Source organism: Lactuca saligna, chromosome 1, assembly GCF_052625555.1.
Source record: "Lactuca saligna cultivar CGN05327 chromosome 1, ASM5262555v1, whole genome shotgun sequence".
NCBI lineage: Eukaryota > Viridiplantae > Streptophyta > Magnoliopsida > Asterales > Asteraceae > Lactuca > Lactuca saligna.
Window position 1 is genome coordinate 33384696 of NC_136417.1, and position 20253 is coordinate 33404948.

The following is a 20253-nucleotide window of genomic DNA, read 5'->3' on the forward strand; positions in this document are numbered from 1 at the left end:
ATCATTCTTTCATTTCGGCTAAAATATATCTCCTGATTTAGTCAAATCGAATCCCTACCAAATATACCCCTAGACCATTTCACCAAGATTTTGGTTTTCAAACGGAAGATCAGAGCAAATATGATTGTTAATCTATTCCAAAATCAACGCTCAACATTCCTAACTGAAAGCAATAAATCAGGAACTACACCAAACAAATTTGTGTATACTGATTTTGTCTCCTCTTCATTTGATTCAAACTCTTCAATCAACTTCTTCTTCTAGATCTCTGTTTTCATTTCTAGCTCTTGAGCTTCGTTGAATCGCAAACATTAATGATGTCTGGTACGTTGCTTGGTTTGGTTTCACGTCCTCTAGCTCTTCTGCTATCAATGTATTCCTTTATTACACTATTGTATCTGTCAATTTTGCTTGGTTATAATTGTTGTGTATGCTTTTCAGAATCAAGTTGTAGCTTTGAAGTTCAAAAATTCAGTCTTTATGTAAGTGATTCTGAATTAGAATGCATATAAGGATCATCAGAACCCTAATAGTGTTTGTAAGATGAAATTCGAGAGTTTGAATTAGAATTAGATCAAAATAATTTTTGAAGTTTCAGATTTCATCCATGATAACATCTCATACCCTTCGATTGATTTCCAAGTTGCAGATGTGAGCCTTTCATCCAAAACATTTACAATGTTCTTGGGTTTTGTAATATCGAAACAAAAGGTAATTAATGTACAAAAGTTTTGGTGCTTTATGTTTTTTTTATCTGGTGTTCTCTGTGTGTCTTTCATGTATTTGACCCTTAATTTTCATGTATTTTATTTATTGGATTGAACATAATTTTTGGATTTTTTAGTTTCCATAAACACCAACTGTTTGACAAAATGCCTCAATGACTAACATTTTCTATAAATATGTTATAGTTGATGACTATCTTTCAACGATTTTGTTGCTGGTATTCTCTTTTCTAATAGTGCATGTTCGTGTTTTCTAAAAAATATTGATTTATTTTACTCTATTGTAGGGAATTGGTTGTTATCTCTTGCATATGCCATTGCTCAATTGGCTTGGATAGCAGGCAAAAAAGCCAATCGAGAAATAAATCAATAAACAAGGATTCAGTTAGGATCAACAACGATTGCATTTGCACTTCGTTTTGGGATCTTGGGAGGATTCAGTGCATTCTTGTAGTTCTTATGTGATGAGGATTTCTAATTTCAGTTATGGTGTTATTGCTGAATATAGTTAAATAGTTGATAAAATTTTAATCTATTTGACCAACTGTTTAAAGTATATAATAATTAATGAAACCAAACATGTTTTATGTTTCTATGTTTGTTTAATAAAAGTGTGTAAACTTCTAAAAAAATTGTGTTGTTTAGATCTAGAAAGTAGTTATTGTTTTCTATCATTTTTTTACTTGAATTTTATAGCGAATTTTAAGATGTTGATATGAGCTTTTGTTCAAACAGACAGGAAATGATCAGTAACATCTTCCAAGATTAAATGATGGAGTCCTCATTTATGCTCCATGTAATATTACAGTTATGTTTTGACAATGTTTTATGGATTTGGGGATTACTTTTCACTTTAATGGATATTTTAATATATGTATATGATCAATTACAGATTACACCTCCTTCGTTCCAGTTTCATGTAGTTAGTTCAAATGGTGTTGTCATTAAAGCACCAATACTGATAGAGCTATTGTGACATCCCCATTTTCACGGCCAGAAAAGATTGATTTTGTTTATGCTTTATAAAAATCAGAGCACCTCTTTTAATAAAAATGTTGCGGAATTTGTTCCCAGTAAAACATAATAAATACGTTATCAAAGCATTTTCGAAAAAAAATATTTTTAATTCGTTTTAAAACATTTAGGATGTCATTGTCAATACAGAAACATAAGCATAAACAGAACTTACATTTATTTACACTAGTGATCTACATCTCTTTAATCTCTCAGTGTAATGTGACTTCATCTCAACACCTGTAATATAAATAAACTGAGTGGGTCAGGTTGGGAAACCTGGTGAGTACATATGGTTTTCAACCCACAATAATATAATTATTATGTTTAAAGAATCAAACAATCGACCCAATTACCCATCCCCATTATCTTCTTTACTCTTAAGGATCTATCCTAAGAGTCATCTATCCCGCATTCGTTCATTCTTAAGTCCTTTGCTTCCAGAGTTATAGGACTGGTACTAAATCCATAGATGTCAATGCTCGTTCGTAAAGCACTAATTCCATAGCTGTTAGGTACTAAATCCATAGCTACCAGGGTTTATCTAATAGGTACTAAGTCTATAGCTACCAATTCCTAATAGGTACTACCTCCATAGCTACCGGTGTTTATCCAATAGGCACTAAGTCCATAGCCGTCGATGTTATTTGTTAGGCACTAAGTCTATAGCTGTCAATGTTTACTCACATCATCTTTTATCTCTCATCATTCATCTACCCATCTCATACCCAACATACTTGTATATTTAAAATACGTATACAGTTCAAATCATTTAAACATGTATAAAAAAAACGTTCATCCAGCATAGATAGCAAGTATTCGGATAATATGCACACATAGCACGTAGTTTATATAAAATACTTCATATCTATGTGTAAGATGAAAGTAACTATGCACTCACTTAAGAATATGGTGATTCGGTACTCGGACAACGCTTCGTTTACTTTAAAATAATTTCATTCGACGAAACATAGTATTATTACCACTAGATTTTAGTCTAATATTTATCGTGACTAATTATTATTATTATTATTATTATTATTATTATTATTATTACTATTATTATTACTATTATTATTATTATTATTATTATTATTATTATTATTATTATTATTATTATTATTATTATTATTATTATAAACGTTTAAACAATACTTTCCAACCACTGTGTACAGACAGGGGTCAGACATAAAGCACCGGAGGGCAGGACCATTTTGGCGCATAGCACTTCTGAAATCCAACAACCCTATGCGGCCCTTTAAACCAGATTCCCTGTACCGCGAGTAGTTAACAAGATATTATAACGACACTTATATAAGTCATAATAATAGCTCAAATATTTATTATAAGTTCATAATAACAATATTAATTTTAAATATAAGCTACATTAAACTAGGGTAAGAATAACTTACTTACAAGGAGATTTTAGCTAGGAGTCGGGCTCTGCAGGGGCAAAACTTCATCGCTGAATCTTTCTAAGAAAGATTCGTGCAGCACTTCAGCGCTCACCTTACTATACTAAAAACTACATAAAAAGAAGTCGAATCACGAGGGACCGAAATGCTCGGGGGATAAGGAAAGAAAGACTATTGAATCAAGAGAATGGTACAAGAAATATGAGAGCTAGAGACCCTTATTTATACTAATTGAATTTTCAAAAACTACCCTCCATAATTACTTAATGACTTTATAGTTATATAAACAACAAAACACCCATTTATAATACTATTTTAAATAAATTTAACGATATTTGTACTAAACTAATGTCGAAAGAACTCAACATTAGTCTTATAATGACCGTATCGTCGATACCTTTCTAATGAGAGATATATATATATATATATATATATATATATATGTGTGTGTGTGTGTGTGTGTGTGTGTGTACGTATATAAGATTTATACTTTATTTTAATACGTAAATATGCAATTATAATTTGTAACTTGTTCATACAAACTCCGTTTTTGACGTTATTTATAACCACACGTAGGTGGAGACGTACTCTACAACTTTCATTTAGACTTCGTCAGCTAATTTTGACTTTATTTTTAAAGTTATATTTTTAACAAGCCGGGACAAAATTGGTCCGTTAAAATCTCATAACTTCTTCATCTGATGTCCATTCTCATCTATCTTTTTATCGTTACACTACTAATAACGAGATATTCGATTCTCGTTTAGGTTGTGTCGGCTAAAAACCACTCGATCTAATACTTGAACTTCGGGCTGTACACCGCTAAGCCGAAACTTCGAAAAATCATAACTTCCTCATACGAAGTTAGATTTGGGTGTTCTTTTTATGGACGCTCTCAGGTTAACATATTCTACGACTTTCATTTAGATTATTAAGGCTAAAAGTCGCTCTATCATAAATTCACTATTTACATCTTCCCGGTGTCGTGCCGGTTCCGTCGCGAAACTTCGACGAGTCATAACTTCTTTGTTATAACTCGGATTTCGGCGCTTTTTATATGTATGGAACCATTGAGACATATTCTACAACTTGGTTTAGATTATTTATTCTAAATAATCTTTTGTCGAAAATTCGTTTTCGACCTCTATTATCTTTAAATTGACTAGTCCGGATCTACAACCGTTACAGCTATCATTCATTTAGTACGTAAGATAAAGGTTAGTATATTTATTAGTGAATGTTAATGATTTAAATATTTCCAAATATCGGATAATGATTTGTGTATCAATTTTGTGTGGGTCAAAACATGCAAAGAGATTAGGACCAGTGGAATTGGAAAGGAACACAACCCAACAATGATCGAAGATACATTGGGTAACCCACTAAAGACGCTGCCACCTTCTTAAATAGCCGTTTACAAGTTAGAACATCAAATTCATGTTTTTACCCTTTTTAAAAAAAAAATTGATAACTAATACCATTTTGCCCTCATTCAAAAAACTGAAAAAAAAAAGGCTCTAAAAGATATGTATTATTTTTTCTGGTCGTTTTTTCTTCCTGTTTTATGTTTGTTACTTCATGTTCCTTCAATTGCATCAATTTTCTTACCTTATGTAGTTGATTTTGGATTTTCATTTGCCTACCAACTATTCGATCATTTGCTTGATTGAGTGATGGATGTAATTTTGGAATCAAGATATGGAAATTAGTCTTTGCAAATTATTCTATATATATTTATAATTTTTTTTGCAAAGGTTTGTGGGGACTCAATCTATAGATGTTGATTTCTTAACTATTTTCCCAGTTTTAATCAAGTAAAATGTATCGATTTTTTTTATTTTTTTTGTGATTTTGTCTGTTTTACAATTCAATTTTAGATTAATTTGTGTTTATTTTTGAATTATCTAGAATCCCTTTTGTGCATAGATAATGTTAATGAATAGTAGTTTATTAATTAGGTCAACGATTTAAATTCACAACATAGAGGTTCATATGGTCAAGAACTTCATGCTCTTAGATGAACGTGAGATTGACTATTGTAACGATTAATGTTGCACTTTCACTTTCAAATGGGAAATTTGGAAAGGTAGTAATTTCATTTTTGTAAATTACATTTTCCATGTTCATGTATATATCAGTATCTTTTTCCTATTTTCTTCTATAGTAAACCCTTAGCTGTTTGAGTAGAAACTTACAAAGTGATGATTTTTTTTCTTCAAATTATGAGATTTTGCTTAGGTAATATTGTTTTGATTAATCACTTTAATATTTTTCCTGTATTTCCCTTTCAAGTTAGAGACAAAGCTAAACCTTGTATTATTAATAAAACCTTGAGAGCAGCATAATTTTTTCAAAGTTTGTTTATTATATTCAAATTTGTTCTATTTTTAGGGATCTTTTAACCTGCAATGATTTTTTTAGAAAGAGATGTGGATGGAAGAAGACATAAAGAGGGTTTTATTGAAATATAAAGATTGATCAATTGCTAGATACATCTTGACAGATACATTTGATGTTTTATTAGTTTCAAAAGAAAATGATACATTTGATGTTTTATTAGTTTCAAAAGAAATTTTTTGGCAATATTATGCTCTAATGCAAAGGCTTTCTTATTATGTTGCATCAAATCTGTATCTTTTTCATTAGGTCTCCATTGATGGATGGAGTACTCTAAGTGATATGTTGCCATAACCCCAATTGGTCCATGAAGGTAATTTTAAGAAATCCATTCACGACATATCTTATGTTTTTATAACTTCTTGCTATTATATTTTCGTTCGACCTTTTATACGCTGCATTAAGTAATAGGAGATCAAGATATGGAACATGAAAGACAAGTTTATTTCCATGGTTCCACTTGCTACTAAAATCACATCACTCGTGTGGTCTCTTCGTCATTGAATGCTCTGAAAGTTTCAATATTTAGTCAAATGATGTAATAATTCAAGAAACTTTGACATTATGAATAGGTTTGTTATAAATTTGGTCAAATACCTTAATTCTTGAAAAAAAAAAGTTAATTCAAATTCAAGTTAGCAATATGCATGGCATCCAATTAAAGATGATTAAAACTCAATCTACTTATTTATCATCTAATGTTCAATTTATTAAATAAAGAATGATACAATGTTTCAAAAAACACGGTTCGAACCGACCAGGATGAAAGTGATTAAATAACGATCAATTTTATTTCAATTTAAAATGATTTGATGAATCTAAAAAATCATATACACACACACAAGGAACTAAGGAAGCGACATTCCATTTTTTGCCAACCAACCTATATTCAATATGTTAAACTGTAACATCCCCCTCTGGCACCCATTATAGGGTTCGACGTCCCCATCGAACACATCGACCCGTGCCCTAGCTCTGATACCATTTGTAACATCCCCCTCTGGCACGTATCACAATATTGTCCGCTTTGGGCCACTCGGCACGAGGACTTCCCAGGGGGTCACCCATCCCGGTACTACTCCCGCCCGAGCACGCTTAACTGCAGAGTTCTTATGGGATCTGCTGCCCTCACGGCTTTAAAACGCGTTGTGACAAGGAAGGTATCCACACCCCTTTATAAGGAAATGTTTCGTTCTCCTTCCTAGCCGATGTGGGATCAGGTGCAACCCACCTTCACCCCCCATTACAGGGTTCGACGTCCCTGTCGAACACATCGACCCATGCCCTAGCTCTGATACCATTTGTAACATCCCCCTCTGGCACGTATCACAATATTGTCCGCTTTGGGCCACTCGGCACGAGGACTTCCCAGGGGATCACCCATCCCGGTACTACTCCCGCCCGAGCACGCTTAACTGCAGAGTTCTTATGGGATCTGCTGCCCTCACGGCTTTAAAACGCGTTGTGATTAAATAAAGAATGATACAATGTTTCAAAAAACACGGTTCGAACCGACCAGGATGAAAGTGATTAAATAACGATCAATTTTATTTCAATTTAAAATGATTTGATGAATCTAAAAAATCATATACACACACACAAGGAACTAAGGAAGCGACATTCCATTTTTTGCCAACCAACCTATATTCAATATGTTAAACCAACCTCACTTGCTAAATCCGGATGATGAAGGAAACAAAGCATATAATGACTAATTGAATATTGTAATTTATTGTGTTTGTGTTTATGTATGTTTATTACATTGTCGTCATTTTTAATTTGTCATATAGCAATGTCATTTCCATATTTGATTGTGTTTTCCCACTCTATTCAAGTTTATATTGTATTTTACAAAATCATGATATTCATACAAAATGTATCTATTAATTTTAACTAATTAATAGTGTTTTTCTATTTTATCTGTGGTTTCTCCGGGTTGTAACCTAGTAATCAGAATAATAAAGAATGAGATGAATGATCCTATATGTTGATTTATGGTTAAAAATATTTAAAGAATTTTAGTTTTATTTTACATGTCATGAATATTTTAAGTTTTTAACCCTAAAATATAAATAACAACAAAAAATAAGAATGGGTTTGGGCCCATTATTAAAATGGGTTTCAAAGGGTTCGTCCATGGCTTATGCGAAAGAACCCGAAAACTAGAAACTTTTAGGGCAAACGATTTCGCCATTTGCAGAGCTTTGTGATTCGAAGGAGTGAAGACAATTATGGAGGCAGGAGACGAAGGGATTGAGAGAGTAGAGGACTCCAAGGACTTACAGCAACAGAGCAAAGCACTCGACAAACTTACCGACCATGTCGAAGATCGTCAGCTCGATTCGACTCGTGTTCAAGAGGTTTGTGTGTAAATTTAACTAATTGTCTGGTTTTATTATGGATTGATCGTATGAATCGGTTATTTAGGTTTTATTGCTCAAAATTTGTATTGAATAGGCTATGGCTTCGATCGCTGCATCAAAGGAAGCTGATTTGAATGCTATGAGATTGAGGTTTGCTATCCGTGTCCCAAAATTTATTTCTGCATGTTACTTTTTATGCAAATTTTATCAATCAACACACTGATGAAAGTTTATTTATCACTGAACTATCCATGTTCAATTACCATATGTATACTTCTATCAATCGTGTGATGATATAAGATGTTTTTGCATCTATAAACGCGAAAATAAGTTTGAAAAGCAATACCCTTCATCTATCTTTCTGAATTTAACTGATTACATAGTTATGTGGGCTACTAACCAAATCTGGTGTATCATTAACAACATTTTGAAGCATCAAGAACCTTATAAATGTCATTTGTCAAAAGTGATTGTTTTAATTTTCATCAAACAGAGGGACTATTCATATTGGTAATCCTGACTGTAGAACAAAAAGTCTATTTTCATACAGTAGTCCTTCATGACATTCTTAATGGGTATTATGATCCATCTTTAGTATTATTATTAATTTTATCATCTCTAGCTTAATAATCACACCACTAAACTTTATTTATGTTTCTTATAAATATATGCTTAATATCAATTGATGCTATTTTATGATTTTTTCAAGGGAGAAAGAGTTGGCTGCTGTAAAGATCAATGCTGCTGAAGTTGACATAATTGCAAGTGAACTAGAGGTATAACTGTCCCATTGTTCTCTGAAGTGACAGATTTTGGAAAGAAAAAAAAAAGAATCAATTGAAAGTTTAGTGTTTGTTTTCTTGGATTTTTGTGATGATTTATTTGCAAAAAAAAGGATATTTTACTCATATGACTTGTTATTGCAGATGGATAAAAAGGTGGCTGAAAGAACATTAAGGGAACACAAGGGTGATGCAGTTGCTGCAATAAGACACTTGCTTCATGTGGGTAATCTTTAAATTCAACATCTGTCTTATTATTTCTAAAATCTTGTTAAACATCATTTAGTTTATGTTACATTGTGTCACAACTTTTATGTTATGCAATTGAATCCAAATGTTCCTAATTAAAATGTTGTGAAATTGAAATGGATGTTTTGTGACAAAAGAATAGAAAACTGTAACATGATGCTGATATATTAAGATGTGACCTCATGGGAGAAATTAGATTACACTAAAGATAGATCACAAAAGAGTATTTTACTTACTTTTATTTATGCAGTGTTAGTGTATGGACAATTTTTTTTACAATCTTCCATTTTAGTATAACAACTCTTAACTACAAAATTCTGTTTGCAACAAATTTGAAACTTATCGTTATAATCACCAGAATAACAACCAGATCCATATTTAGCCTCTTTGATCCCGATTGTGCTACCTTTATACAAACAAAAAATCGTTGTTTTATGCACACATATACACACACACATGTTAGTTAACATGAAAAGCTATTGAATAGTTTACCTTTGACAATACAAGTCACAAGAAGAATAAGAAAGGTGAGCATATGAAAGTTCTTCATGTCAAATGCTTTCGACCTAGAAGTACATGATTAGAAAATCTTAAATATATTTTTAAGAAATTAGTTTGAAAACAGAAAACAAAACTAATAGTTTCACGAGTTTTGTATGAATGTATTTTAAATAATACATGTGGGTTGCATGAATTGGGAACGTGTTTTAAAGAGTTAGTAAATTCCAAATGATATTTAGGAATGTATTTACTCGACACATTTATGTTAGGTATAAATGTGTGATATTTCTTATGTTGATAATGTCTTTTATGTCATAAGAAAATGTGCAAGGTACAAAATATATAAGTTAAAACATTGCAAACCTAGACATTAAAATCTTGAAATATTGAAGGCATACATCACTTATTTATTGTTGATTGGAGATTATTTTGATATACTTATTGTCAACCTCTTGAAGTTTAATGTGTTTGTGCACGTGAGATGTAAGCTTGGATTAATGTTAAGCATTGTGCAATGATCCAAGTATATAACTAGGTTTTTTGTTGTGGTATATTGATATAATTGCATAATTTGATTTATTTATTGAATATGAGCATGAAAAAGGTTAGAAATTGTAATTATATGATGGGATCTACCATACATTGGAAAACTATTTAGGTTGTGTTTGGTGTATTAGTTGAAAAGTTAGCTATTAAAAATATTGTTTGATAAAACCGACTGAAAAGCTAAATGAAAAACATATAACGACATTTAAGAGAATGTGTTTTTATAATTAATTAAGGAATATATTTGGAAAATTAAAAAAAGCTCCTAAAAACTAGTCTAGGTTGTTTTGTAAAAAGATAGCTTATAATTTAACTTTTTGGTTTGTCAAACATAACAATATAAAAAAACTCGAAAAATAAACTAGTTGTGACACTAAAATGTGACACACAAAACACAACCTTAATATGGAATACCATGCTATAATTGGTAATTTTTCAAAAATAAATAATGCATAAAATAATGATTTTGGCAATGAAAGTGCTATTTTATCGGGGGTGAATAATATAAAGCATTTTTTTTTTTTTTTTTTTGAGTTTCTCTAAATGTAAACACTTCTTCATTTTCGTTTTGCATGTTCTAGCCGATTTACCGCTAATGTTTCTATGAATGGATTTCAAAGTACACACACTAGGTGTTTAACAAATGTTCTCAAAGTAATCAAGTTGGTGCTCTTAAGTTTTAAAGAACATGTTGATTGCCCATTTAAGTTGTACGCTTTCAAAATAATACTCCCATTCCGGTTTTTTTGTTTACTCTATTCTTGTACGCTTTCACAACATCATGAATAATAAAGCCATCTTTTGTCATCATTCTCGTTGATGACAAAACTAAAAAGAACAAGGTCATGCATCTGTTTTACATAATTTTCCACATTCATAGATTAACTAAGTTTCAACACAAGTGAAATCCTTGAAGTTCAAAACTAAAAAGAACAAGATCATGCATCTGTTTTACATAATTTTCAATTCCTTACTGCTCTTTGAGTCCTCATTTAGTGGTGGCATGAACTTGAACCGAATGTCCAACTGGTGTAGCTCTTCTAGAATCTCTTTGAATGTTGGCCTCAACTGTGGTTCACTAAGAAGGAAAAAAAGAAAACAAGAAACTTGTTGTTTTTTTTTTTTTTCAAACGAATTATCTTAAAACTTAAAGGATTTGTTATTAAATAACGAAGGTATTTTAATTGATTATGAAGAATGAACCTCCACAAACATCTTTGAATAAGAGAAGCCCATTGTGGATCCACATCTTTTGGAATATCTAACCCTCGATTCATGACTCCTACAGCTTCCATCACCTGAATATAATATATATACACACTGTTATTAGTATACAAACAAATCCTCTCAATTTAGTTCAAACTTTAATGTTTTATCTTTTAATGTATTCATTAATTTATATGATGTGATCATGGGTTCCACATTTACATGATGTTAGAAAGAAGAAAACCTGTATTGAGTTGAGATCATCCCAAGGGATCTTCTCTGTGGTAATTTCACATAGTACAACACCATAGGTATATATATCTGACCTACACAAAGCCACAAACATTTTTAAAAATATATAAAAACTGATCATAGATTTATAGATCAATCGTTAGGGATGCAAACAAGTAGATTTACCTTTCATCTGCTTCCTCATTTCGAAGAACTTCGGGTGCCATCCACTGAGGCTGAGGCTAACAAGAAAGAAAGACAAAAGATCGTCAACTCATGAAATAATTATATATATGGGCCCACAGAAGATAAAACATAACCAGTTTTGATCATTTTCCTTTTGATCAGTTATAGTGGAATAAAAGTATTAATCAAGAAGGATATATATATATATATATATATATATATATATATATATATATATATATATATATATATATATATATATATATATATATATATATATATATATATATATATATATATATATATATATATATATATATATATATATATATATGTAGTACCATTCCAATCCTTTCCTTTATGGTCTTATAAGTTTCATGCTTTGTACAACATAGACCAAAGTCGCCAACCTATTCAATTGTAAGTGACACAAGATCATTTTATTTGTGAAAAAAGAGAAGAAAATGCACAACATCAGACGGAATATGAACACAAATATGGTAGTTAAATCGAACGAAGTGTCACCTTAACTGTCCAATCCTTATCCACAAGAAGTTTTGAAGAATTCAGATCACGGTGGATGATGGGAGGGAGGCAATGATGAAGATAATTAATTCCTCGTGCCTATATAAAAAAGTATATAATGATGAAGATAATATCAATATATTTAATGGAATGTTTTTTTCTTGAAACGCGAAAGTTTTTATTGATAAAGTAGCTAGAGAGAAAACATTGATTACAATATCAATGGCCATACGGATTCGGCGTCTCCAATCCAATCTAGCTCTTTTTCGGTGAAGTAACTTGAACAAATTTCCACTTCACAAAAGTTATAAGAACATAAAAATCATCAAAGTCATATGTATGCATAAGATTAAAGGCATGTGCACTAGACAAGATAAAATATATAAGATTCCAACATTAGTTGTGTGAAATAAATCTACAATATTGTCTTCTCATACACAAACATATATACATGATTGAAAGTATTTGAGAAGGGGGAAAACGGATACTAACCGGCGAAGAAACTCGGTTACAATGCATATGTGCTGAGGTGATGCTACTGTACCCATGAAGAGCAAAATATTTGGATGCCGAAGCCTTTTCATAAGAGATGCCTTCAAATTGTAAGAAAAAACTGTTAGAAAAACATGACTACAAAAATATGATTTTCACCGACTTTGGACATGTGTAAATCTGGATATTTGTTATTTATTTGTATTATATTTTAATGGGGTTGCTTTCTTCTTGGAAAGAGCTTTAGTAACAATATACTACAAGAACATATCAAAGTTAAGATGAGAGAGATATCGACTCTCAAAGTGATGTATTTGGAATGAAAGATAACTTGAAAAGGAGAAAACCGATATGCATGAATAGTTGTGGATCAAGAAAATCTATAAAGATTGTGCAAAAGTTACAAATTTATTATAATTTTTTTTTTTCTGGGAGGCAGGGCTGAAAATGATATAACTTTTTCAAGATATAAAATACCTCATGCATAAATGATACTACAAAATCATGTGAGTGTGCCTCCTTGGAAAATAACTTTAGAGCAACATCCTGCATAACACGAACAAATACATTATTAGAATATACGTACAATAATGTGGCTGTAATTGTAAAACCACATATGTATTTAATTTGTTAGGGATATAATTATAATTTATATGACATAGTAAGCCATGATGACATAATTGGTCCTTCAATTTACGTGAGATGTTACTTGAATCTTTGATGATTCAAGTAATTATAATTCTTGTTACACGATGACATAATTAGTTCCGAAACTAGTGTTGAATTGGCTGTGATATTAATAATTCATGCTCGAGTTTAATCAACTTACATGAGATACACCTACAATTTTAACATCAAATATATTAACAAGGGAGAGATGGAAACATACAGATCCTTGCCACACTGCATGATATCGAATCCCACATGAACCTACCACAATGTACGTTTAAACGTAAAACATCAAAAACTTGCAGAAAAAAAAGACGTGAAAGTGTTGTAAAACATTAACATACCTCGACCAATCACTTCTCTAATCCTCAAATCCTCCCACTTGATTTCACAATCAAAACTGTGATTAAACAAAGACCAAGTACTTAAAGCCTTGTTATCACGACTAACACAATTAGTGTTTACCTTCCATTGTTGATTTTCTACATTCGCCCTCATTCTCAGACCATACTTATCTTGATCACTGTGTATCCAATGCCAGCAACAACGACTAGTTGAGGGATCAAAACAACCTCTTTGTTCATTTCCTTTCCATATAGATTTTGAAAACAAGGTATTGGTTTCATTTACGATAGGAGCATTTAGCTTTATTTGTTGATATGGACGTGGGGCAGCTGATACACTTATAATCCCTATAATCGTGCCATTTTCATCACGTAAAGGTTTAGTGGAACCGATGATAACAAACCTTTCTCCTCTCTTATTTCTAATAGGAAACTCCCCTGTCCAACATTCACCCTTTAACATTTGTTGTAGGATATCATTAGCTATATGGAGATCCTTTGGTTCTACTACAAGATCCAGAAAACCTTTTCCACGAATTTCCTCAGCACTATAGCCATACAAGTTTTCCCAAGCTTGGTTCCTGCATAAATCTCAAAAGCCGGAGAGAAATTTAGGTTAATATCATACAACAATCAGCCTCTACCTCAAATAGTATGAAGGTGTAAACAACTTGCCTGTAGATTATGCAACGCTTCAGATTGGTTATATGAATTGGCTGATCGATTGACTGTAGGATATTGAAATAATCAGTTTCTGTTAAGACGAGAGGTGAATGCTGAGTCCATTTTCGTGAAGATATTGAATTTGAAGTTTTCCGGTCACCGGAGATCATGAACTTGAACATCTTCTGTTTGAGGTGAGCATGGGCGTCTTCTAGATCTTGAATCCTCTTTGTCAGCTCTTCAATGGGTGGACTTCTAATTTTCTTGTGTATGTTGTTCTCCATTTTCACAGAAAAAACAAGCATCAAGAGTTGTTATTTAATCCTAAAGTTTTGAACAAAAAGACATTCTCATTATCTGATTATTGATCAGAACATTTGTCCTTTAAATTTGTACAAAGATCGCCTACAAACAAACCGTGTCATCATTCGTCGTTTCTGTCTTATAAAATTTCAGTTCCGAAGAAAGCAACAAGAACCCAATAAAAAACAAAATCTATGTTGATGCTCCAGCGTCATGTTTCAAACACCTGGAGAATATGTGTTGTTTTCTTATAGGGAAAATGACATATTACCCAACAAATTGCCTATTCATTCATTTAATTTATTTTTGTACTTTGAGGGAATAAAAGTATTTTTGTTGGCTCTAATTAGTCACTTTGCACAAAATAAAGAGGTCACTCAATTACCCCTTTGTCACTCAGTTACCCCTTTGCCACATAGATATGTGTTGACCAATTTTCATTTAACCCATATTAACTTTGAATGTACAACAACATAAACCCAATACTTTTTCTTCTTCCCCACCCTAAACTCACCTTATAACTCCATAATCAAGCCACCATTAACACCTGGTTCATCACCTTAGTACTATTCATCGTGGCATAGCATTTTCACCAAAGTCATCTTTGCACATCAGCCTTCAGCTTCTCCAACAGTTCGTTAAATGCTACAATTCCACTCGGAAGTCTGGGAACACACCAACCATACCTTTCTTGTTTCATGTTTTCACATCTCGATTATTTTGTTCTGAATGAAGACGATAGAGAACCATTGTGATTACAGACCCGACCTGTTCTTAGTAAGTTATCTTTCATTAAATCCGAAGGTAACCGGTCCATTTTCAGCTTTACAATGTTGACATTTAAAGTGCCTCCCCAATGTGTCAACTCTGGAATGCTTAAAGTTCGACTTGAAAGAATTGTAGCAACTTCTTTATGATATGCCACTTTACTTTCAAACATTTCTTAACAAGTTTTCCCGCTCCTTGGATTTCATGTTTGAGCATCTGCCACTCTCCCTCTTGATGATCTAGTTTATGATTCATAGTTATATAGTTGACGATCGGCATAATTCTTTGTTAGGTGATACAGAGTAGCTTCAGTTATGGCCTGAAATTGGATGTGATTTTTGCCACATATATTACCAGTCTAGTAAGTTTGAAGATGGATGACGCACTCAAGTTGTTTGGTGAACTATCTGAACCAGATAACTTTGTTTTTCGTTGCATGATTGTTGGGTTTTGCAAAATAGGAAATGTTGACCATGCTAAAAGTTTCTCCATGATGAGGTTGGCCATGTGTTCATACCATTGGTTGGTGAGTTGGAATTGAAAAGGAATCCATATCAACTTAAAACCTGTTATAGTAGATAGTAGTGATTAAAAAAGCAGGTCGACAACAACTTTATTCCCTCAAAAAGCATGAAAATAAGTTAAGGTACTGAATCAACAAATATGCAATACATTATAGCGTTAGTGTTGTTAGCCTATATGTAGTTTGCCCACTTGTTTATGTGCTTTTTAGCCTTTAGCCCATTAGGGTTTGGTGTCTTAGCTAGTATTTATTCTCATCTTTCTTGTTCTCAACTTTTGTACTTTTCATCTAGAACACTTGTAACTTTTCTCTCTCAATAATCATATGGCTCAATTATCATGGTATCAGAGCGGAGGTTTGATATGTTCGAAAATTTTTGTAGCAGTCATTTGTGGCGTAGATCAAATTTTTTTGAGGGTTTACTGTAACAGATGCATTTGACGTCCATTTGCTGTTGTTGTTCGTTTGCTTGTTAGTGTTCATTTGTCATTGCTGTTAGTTTGCTGTTGCTGTTCGAATTCTAGGGTTTTCTATTCAATTTTTTTGCTGCTGGATTGGTTGCTTCCACTGGTTTGTCGTTCTTGATATCTGATTGTTTGTCAATTATTGTGGTTATTTTTCTATTGTCATCATGACTGGGAAAGATGTTTCCCTTCAGTCAATCAATACTCGATTGGATGGAAAGAATTACACTTATTGGAGCTATGTTATGCAGAGCTTTCTTCATGGGAAGAATATGTGGGGCTATGTCATTGGGACTAAAGCCAAACCTTCAGTGCCTGAAGCTGAAATTTTCGATTTGTTAGTTGATACTTGAGAGAATGATAACTCTAAGGTCATTATTTGGATTAACAATTATCTTACTCATTCTATTGGTATGAAGTTGGCTAAATATGACACAATAAAGGAAGCATGGAACCATTTGGAGAGACTGTATTCTCAATCCAATTTTGCTAAACAATATCAGTTAGAGAAAGACATTCGCGCCCTTTAGCAAAATCATATCAGTATTCAATATTTTTATGTTGCTATGTCTGATTTATGGGATCAGTTGGGATCCAACTGAATATAAAGAGTTAACAGATTTTGAGCCTTATATTGCTAGGAGGGAAGAACAACGTTTGGTTCAGTTTTTGATGACATTGCATTCTGAATTTGAAGGCCTATATGTAACAATTCTTCATCGTTCCCCACTTCCCTCAGTGGATTCTGTTTTTTTATAAGCTTATTGTTAAAGAAACTCGTATCAAGTCTCATACGGATAAAATGTCTAAAGCAATCTCCATTCCTACTTCCATTCCTGTTGTGCTTGCTATTTCTACTAATCAGTCCCGACAAACTCCAAGGGTTGCATACGATAAGTGTGCCTTCTGCAAATAGAAAAATCACTGGAAAGATCAATGTCCATTGCTAGTATGCCAAGCGTGCCCTATGGTACGCCAGGCATACTAGCCACAAGGACCAAAATGCAATACTTTAAAATAAAAAGGGTTGAATATGGACATACCAAATCAAGTGCTACAATCCCCCCCCCTCCCACTTGAATCATACTTCATCCTCGAAGTCCGTTGCTCCAAATAATTTCAGATAGTGCTCCCTCGTCTCATCTTTCGGTTTCCAAGTCCACTCCAAACCCTTGCAATGCTGCCATTGCACTTTCACCAGCCCAACAACCTTGTTCCTCAAGGTTTTCGTCTTCCGATCAAGAATTACCACTGGCCTCTCATTATAATCCAGACATTCATCCACCTGAATATCCTCCAACGGTACCACTACAGAATCATCCACTAAACACTTCCACAAATGAGAGACATGGAACGCGCTATGAATCTGACTCAGGTCATCTGGAAGATCCAAGCGATATGCAAATTGGCTCACCCAAGCCAAAACCCTGAAAGGAACGATACACGTGGGGCCCAACTTGCCCCTCTTCCTGAATCGGATGACACCCTTCCAAGGTGACACCTTCAGTAAAACCATATCCCCCACCTGGAACTCAAGAGCTGATTGACGTCTTTCGGCATAACTTTTCTGCCGACTCTGAACTGTTTGAAGCCTACTCTGAACTTGCTGGTTAAACTCTGTGACAACCCGAAACTTTCATCCCATGTAATTGGTCCGCGTATTGTCTTTAAATCTTGAATTCATCACCCCTTTTGGAAATCTTGTGGTTCCGAATGCGTTTGGACACAATATAGTCTAGTTATGGGTCTTAGGAGGTGTTGGAAAGTGTTTTGCATCATGAAATCGAATTAAACACACCAAAAGAGGTGTGTGCGGCCACACTTTTGTGTGAACGGCCACACACCCATGTGTGCGGCCGCACACCCAACCACACACCCTCCAGCCTCACACTCAAACATATATATAGTTGGGTACCTTCTTCATTCATTCATTTGGATACTCCTTACTCTCTCCCTACTTTCTCTCTCTAAAATCTCGAACCAAGAACACCTTGAAGACCTTATATTTGTGATCTAGTACATCTTCAAGCTTATTAGAGGTAAACACTTGAATCCCAAGCCTTAGAACTCATCATGTTCATCATATTCATGGACCCTTGAAGGTGAACGGTCGCACACCTTCATGAGGGAGCAGCACACATTCAAAACCCCTTAATGTGAAGAGCAAACACTTCATTTGGACTCATAAGAGGTGTGTACGGCCGCACACACTTGTGTGCAGCCGCACACACACACACACATGGCCGCACACAAGTGCCGGCAGCACACTAGGCCGCACACCTGGCCACACACACACATATAGTGTGTATTTTGGCCATACACCCTCTTGTATAGCCTTATAAACCCTCATACAATCATATATGATTATAACACTTCATTATAAGTGTTTACTAGTCCCTATGATGGTCCCAAAATCATCAATTAGTTGTTCATAACACTAATTATATCCTAATTAGGCTTCGCGTGTGTACTCAAGTCACCACTTGACACCTAGCATCAAATCCAACTTTGTCATCAGAACCACTCACTACAGGTGAGTTCATACCCCTTTAATGAACCTTTCAATTGTTTTTATATGTTTTAGGGGGGGGGGGGATACAAGTCAATTATACATGTTTATGGAAATTAATCACATGTGATTCACTATTCGTAGTTCAAATCACATGTGATTTACCACTACGCCTTATAAAAGGATTTTACGTTTTCAAAACTATTTTGAATAAATAAACAACTTTTTAAATGTTCACTTTCGACAAGATTTTTCTTAAATAAATTTTCTTATAAAATGTAACCACACTAATATATTTATATAAGTAAGACTTGAAGGACTTAGGACCGATAGCTCGCCTTATTTCCTGTTCTTGTTTGATTGTGGGCTTAGGGTAGTTGTTATCGTTCCGACTGTCGTTGATCTCTTAGTTATATATCATGTATATTAGTGTCGGATACGAGCATTTTCATTTCATCCGATGTTTAAACCACTAAATTGGTAAGAACTATACACACTAAGTTAACTATAATAGGTATAGTTAAGGCCATTACTACTCGCTATCACTACCACTTTACACACTATAATACACACTATTACGAGACGATACATTAGTAAGAGAACACACTACGTGCTATACAAAAGACTACCACACTATAATACAAGAAAAGGCACTAAGCAGAAGATAACACACTAACTCACTACTAGATACTCTATTCGCTACATACTATGCCCAGAGTTTTTCCGACCGGAAGACAACACTACATGTATAGATCTATACGGGGCAGGTACTATTACATCCCGACTGTTAACTTCAGTCCGAGCCGTGCAGGCCCAGGGATGCCACTACTTCACTACACTGTGTATGACCGGGAAGGTCATGGGGTTCTTTATTGCTCACACTAGCGGTAACATACAAGGGATACACTATATCCACACTAAAATACTAAATTAAAGTCTAATTTAACATCCCGACTGTTAACTTCAGTCCGAGCCATGCAGGCCCAGGGATGCCACTATTTCACTACACTGTGCATGACTAAGGAGCATACTTGGACTAGAAAGCCTGATAGTTGACATTGGATTTGTTTTAAGTAACAAACTGTCATTAAAAACATTATGTGAAAGTATAGTCACGTTGACTAAGGATTCTTGAGATCACAGAAGGTCAATGCATAGAAGGAGGGGATTCCACTACATCCAAGATAAAGATGAGGATGGATTCATAGTTGTGAAATGAATATTTTTCTTGTGATTCGTTCACAATAGTGATAACCAAAGGAAAACATGATATGCATGTTAAGAGCATTGGCATTTTAGTCATTAAGTCGATTACCTCAAACATTTATACAATAGATAAATTTGTAATTGTTATGGTGATTAGATAATAGGGACTTAT

General features: G+C 33.5%; 2 protein-coding genes across 2 annotated transcripts; one reads left to right on the plus strand and one right to left on the minus strand.

The window, feature by feature from the left end:
- Positions 1-7683: 7683 nt before the first annotated feature.
- Positions 7684-9046, plus strand: LOC145031888 (DNA-binding enhancer protein-like protein). Its single transcript, XM_078980547.1, has 4 exons — positions 7684-7911; positions 8009-8064; positions 8624-8690; positions 8841-9046. The coding sequence occupies exons 1-4, from the start codon at positions 7783-7785 to the stop codon at positions 8931-8933; spliced, it is 345 nt and encodes a 114-aa protein (XP_078836673.1). The 5' UTR covers positions 7684-7782; the 3' UTR covers positions 8934-9046.
- Positions 9047-10791: 1745 nt separating this feature from the next.
- On the minus strand, positions 10792-14592 carry LOC145004594 (serine/threonine/tyrosine-protein kinase HT1-like). Its single transcript, XM_078963545.1, has 12 exons — positions 14321-14592; positions 13646-14226; positions 13522-13562; positions 13110-13178; positions 12633-12733; positions 12356-12434; positions 12141-12239; positions 11957-12025; positions 11616-11665; positions 11443-11524; positions 11196-11290; positions 10792-11070 (listed from the first exon to the last, which is right to left on the minus strand). Exons 1-12 carry the CDS (start codon positions 14590-14592, stop codon positions 10944-10946), a joined length of 1665 nt encoding a protein of 554 aa, XP_078819671.1. The 3' UTR covers positions 10792-10943.
- Positions 14593-20253: the final 5661 nt, after the last annotated feature.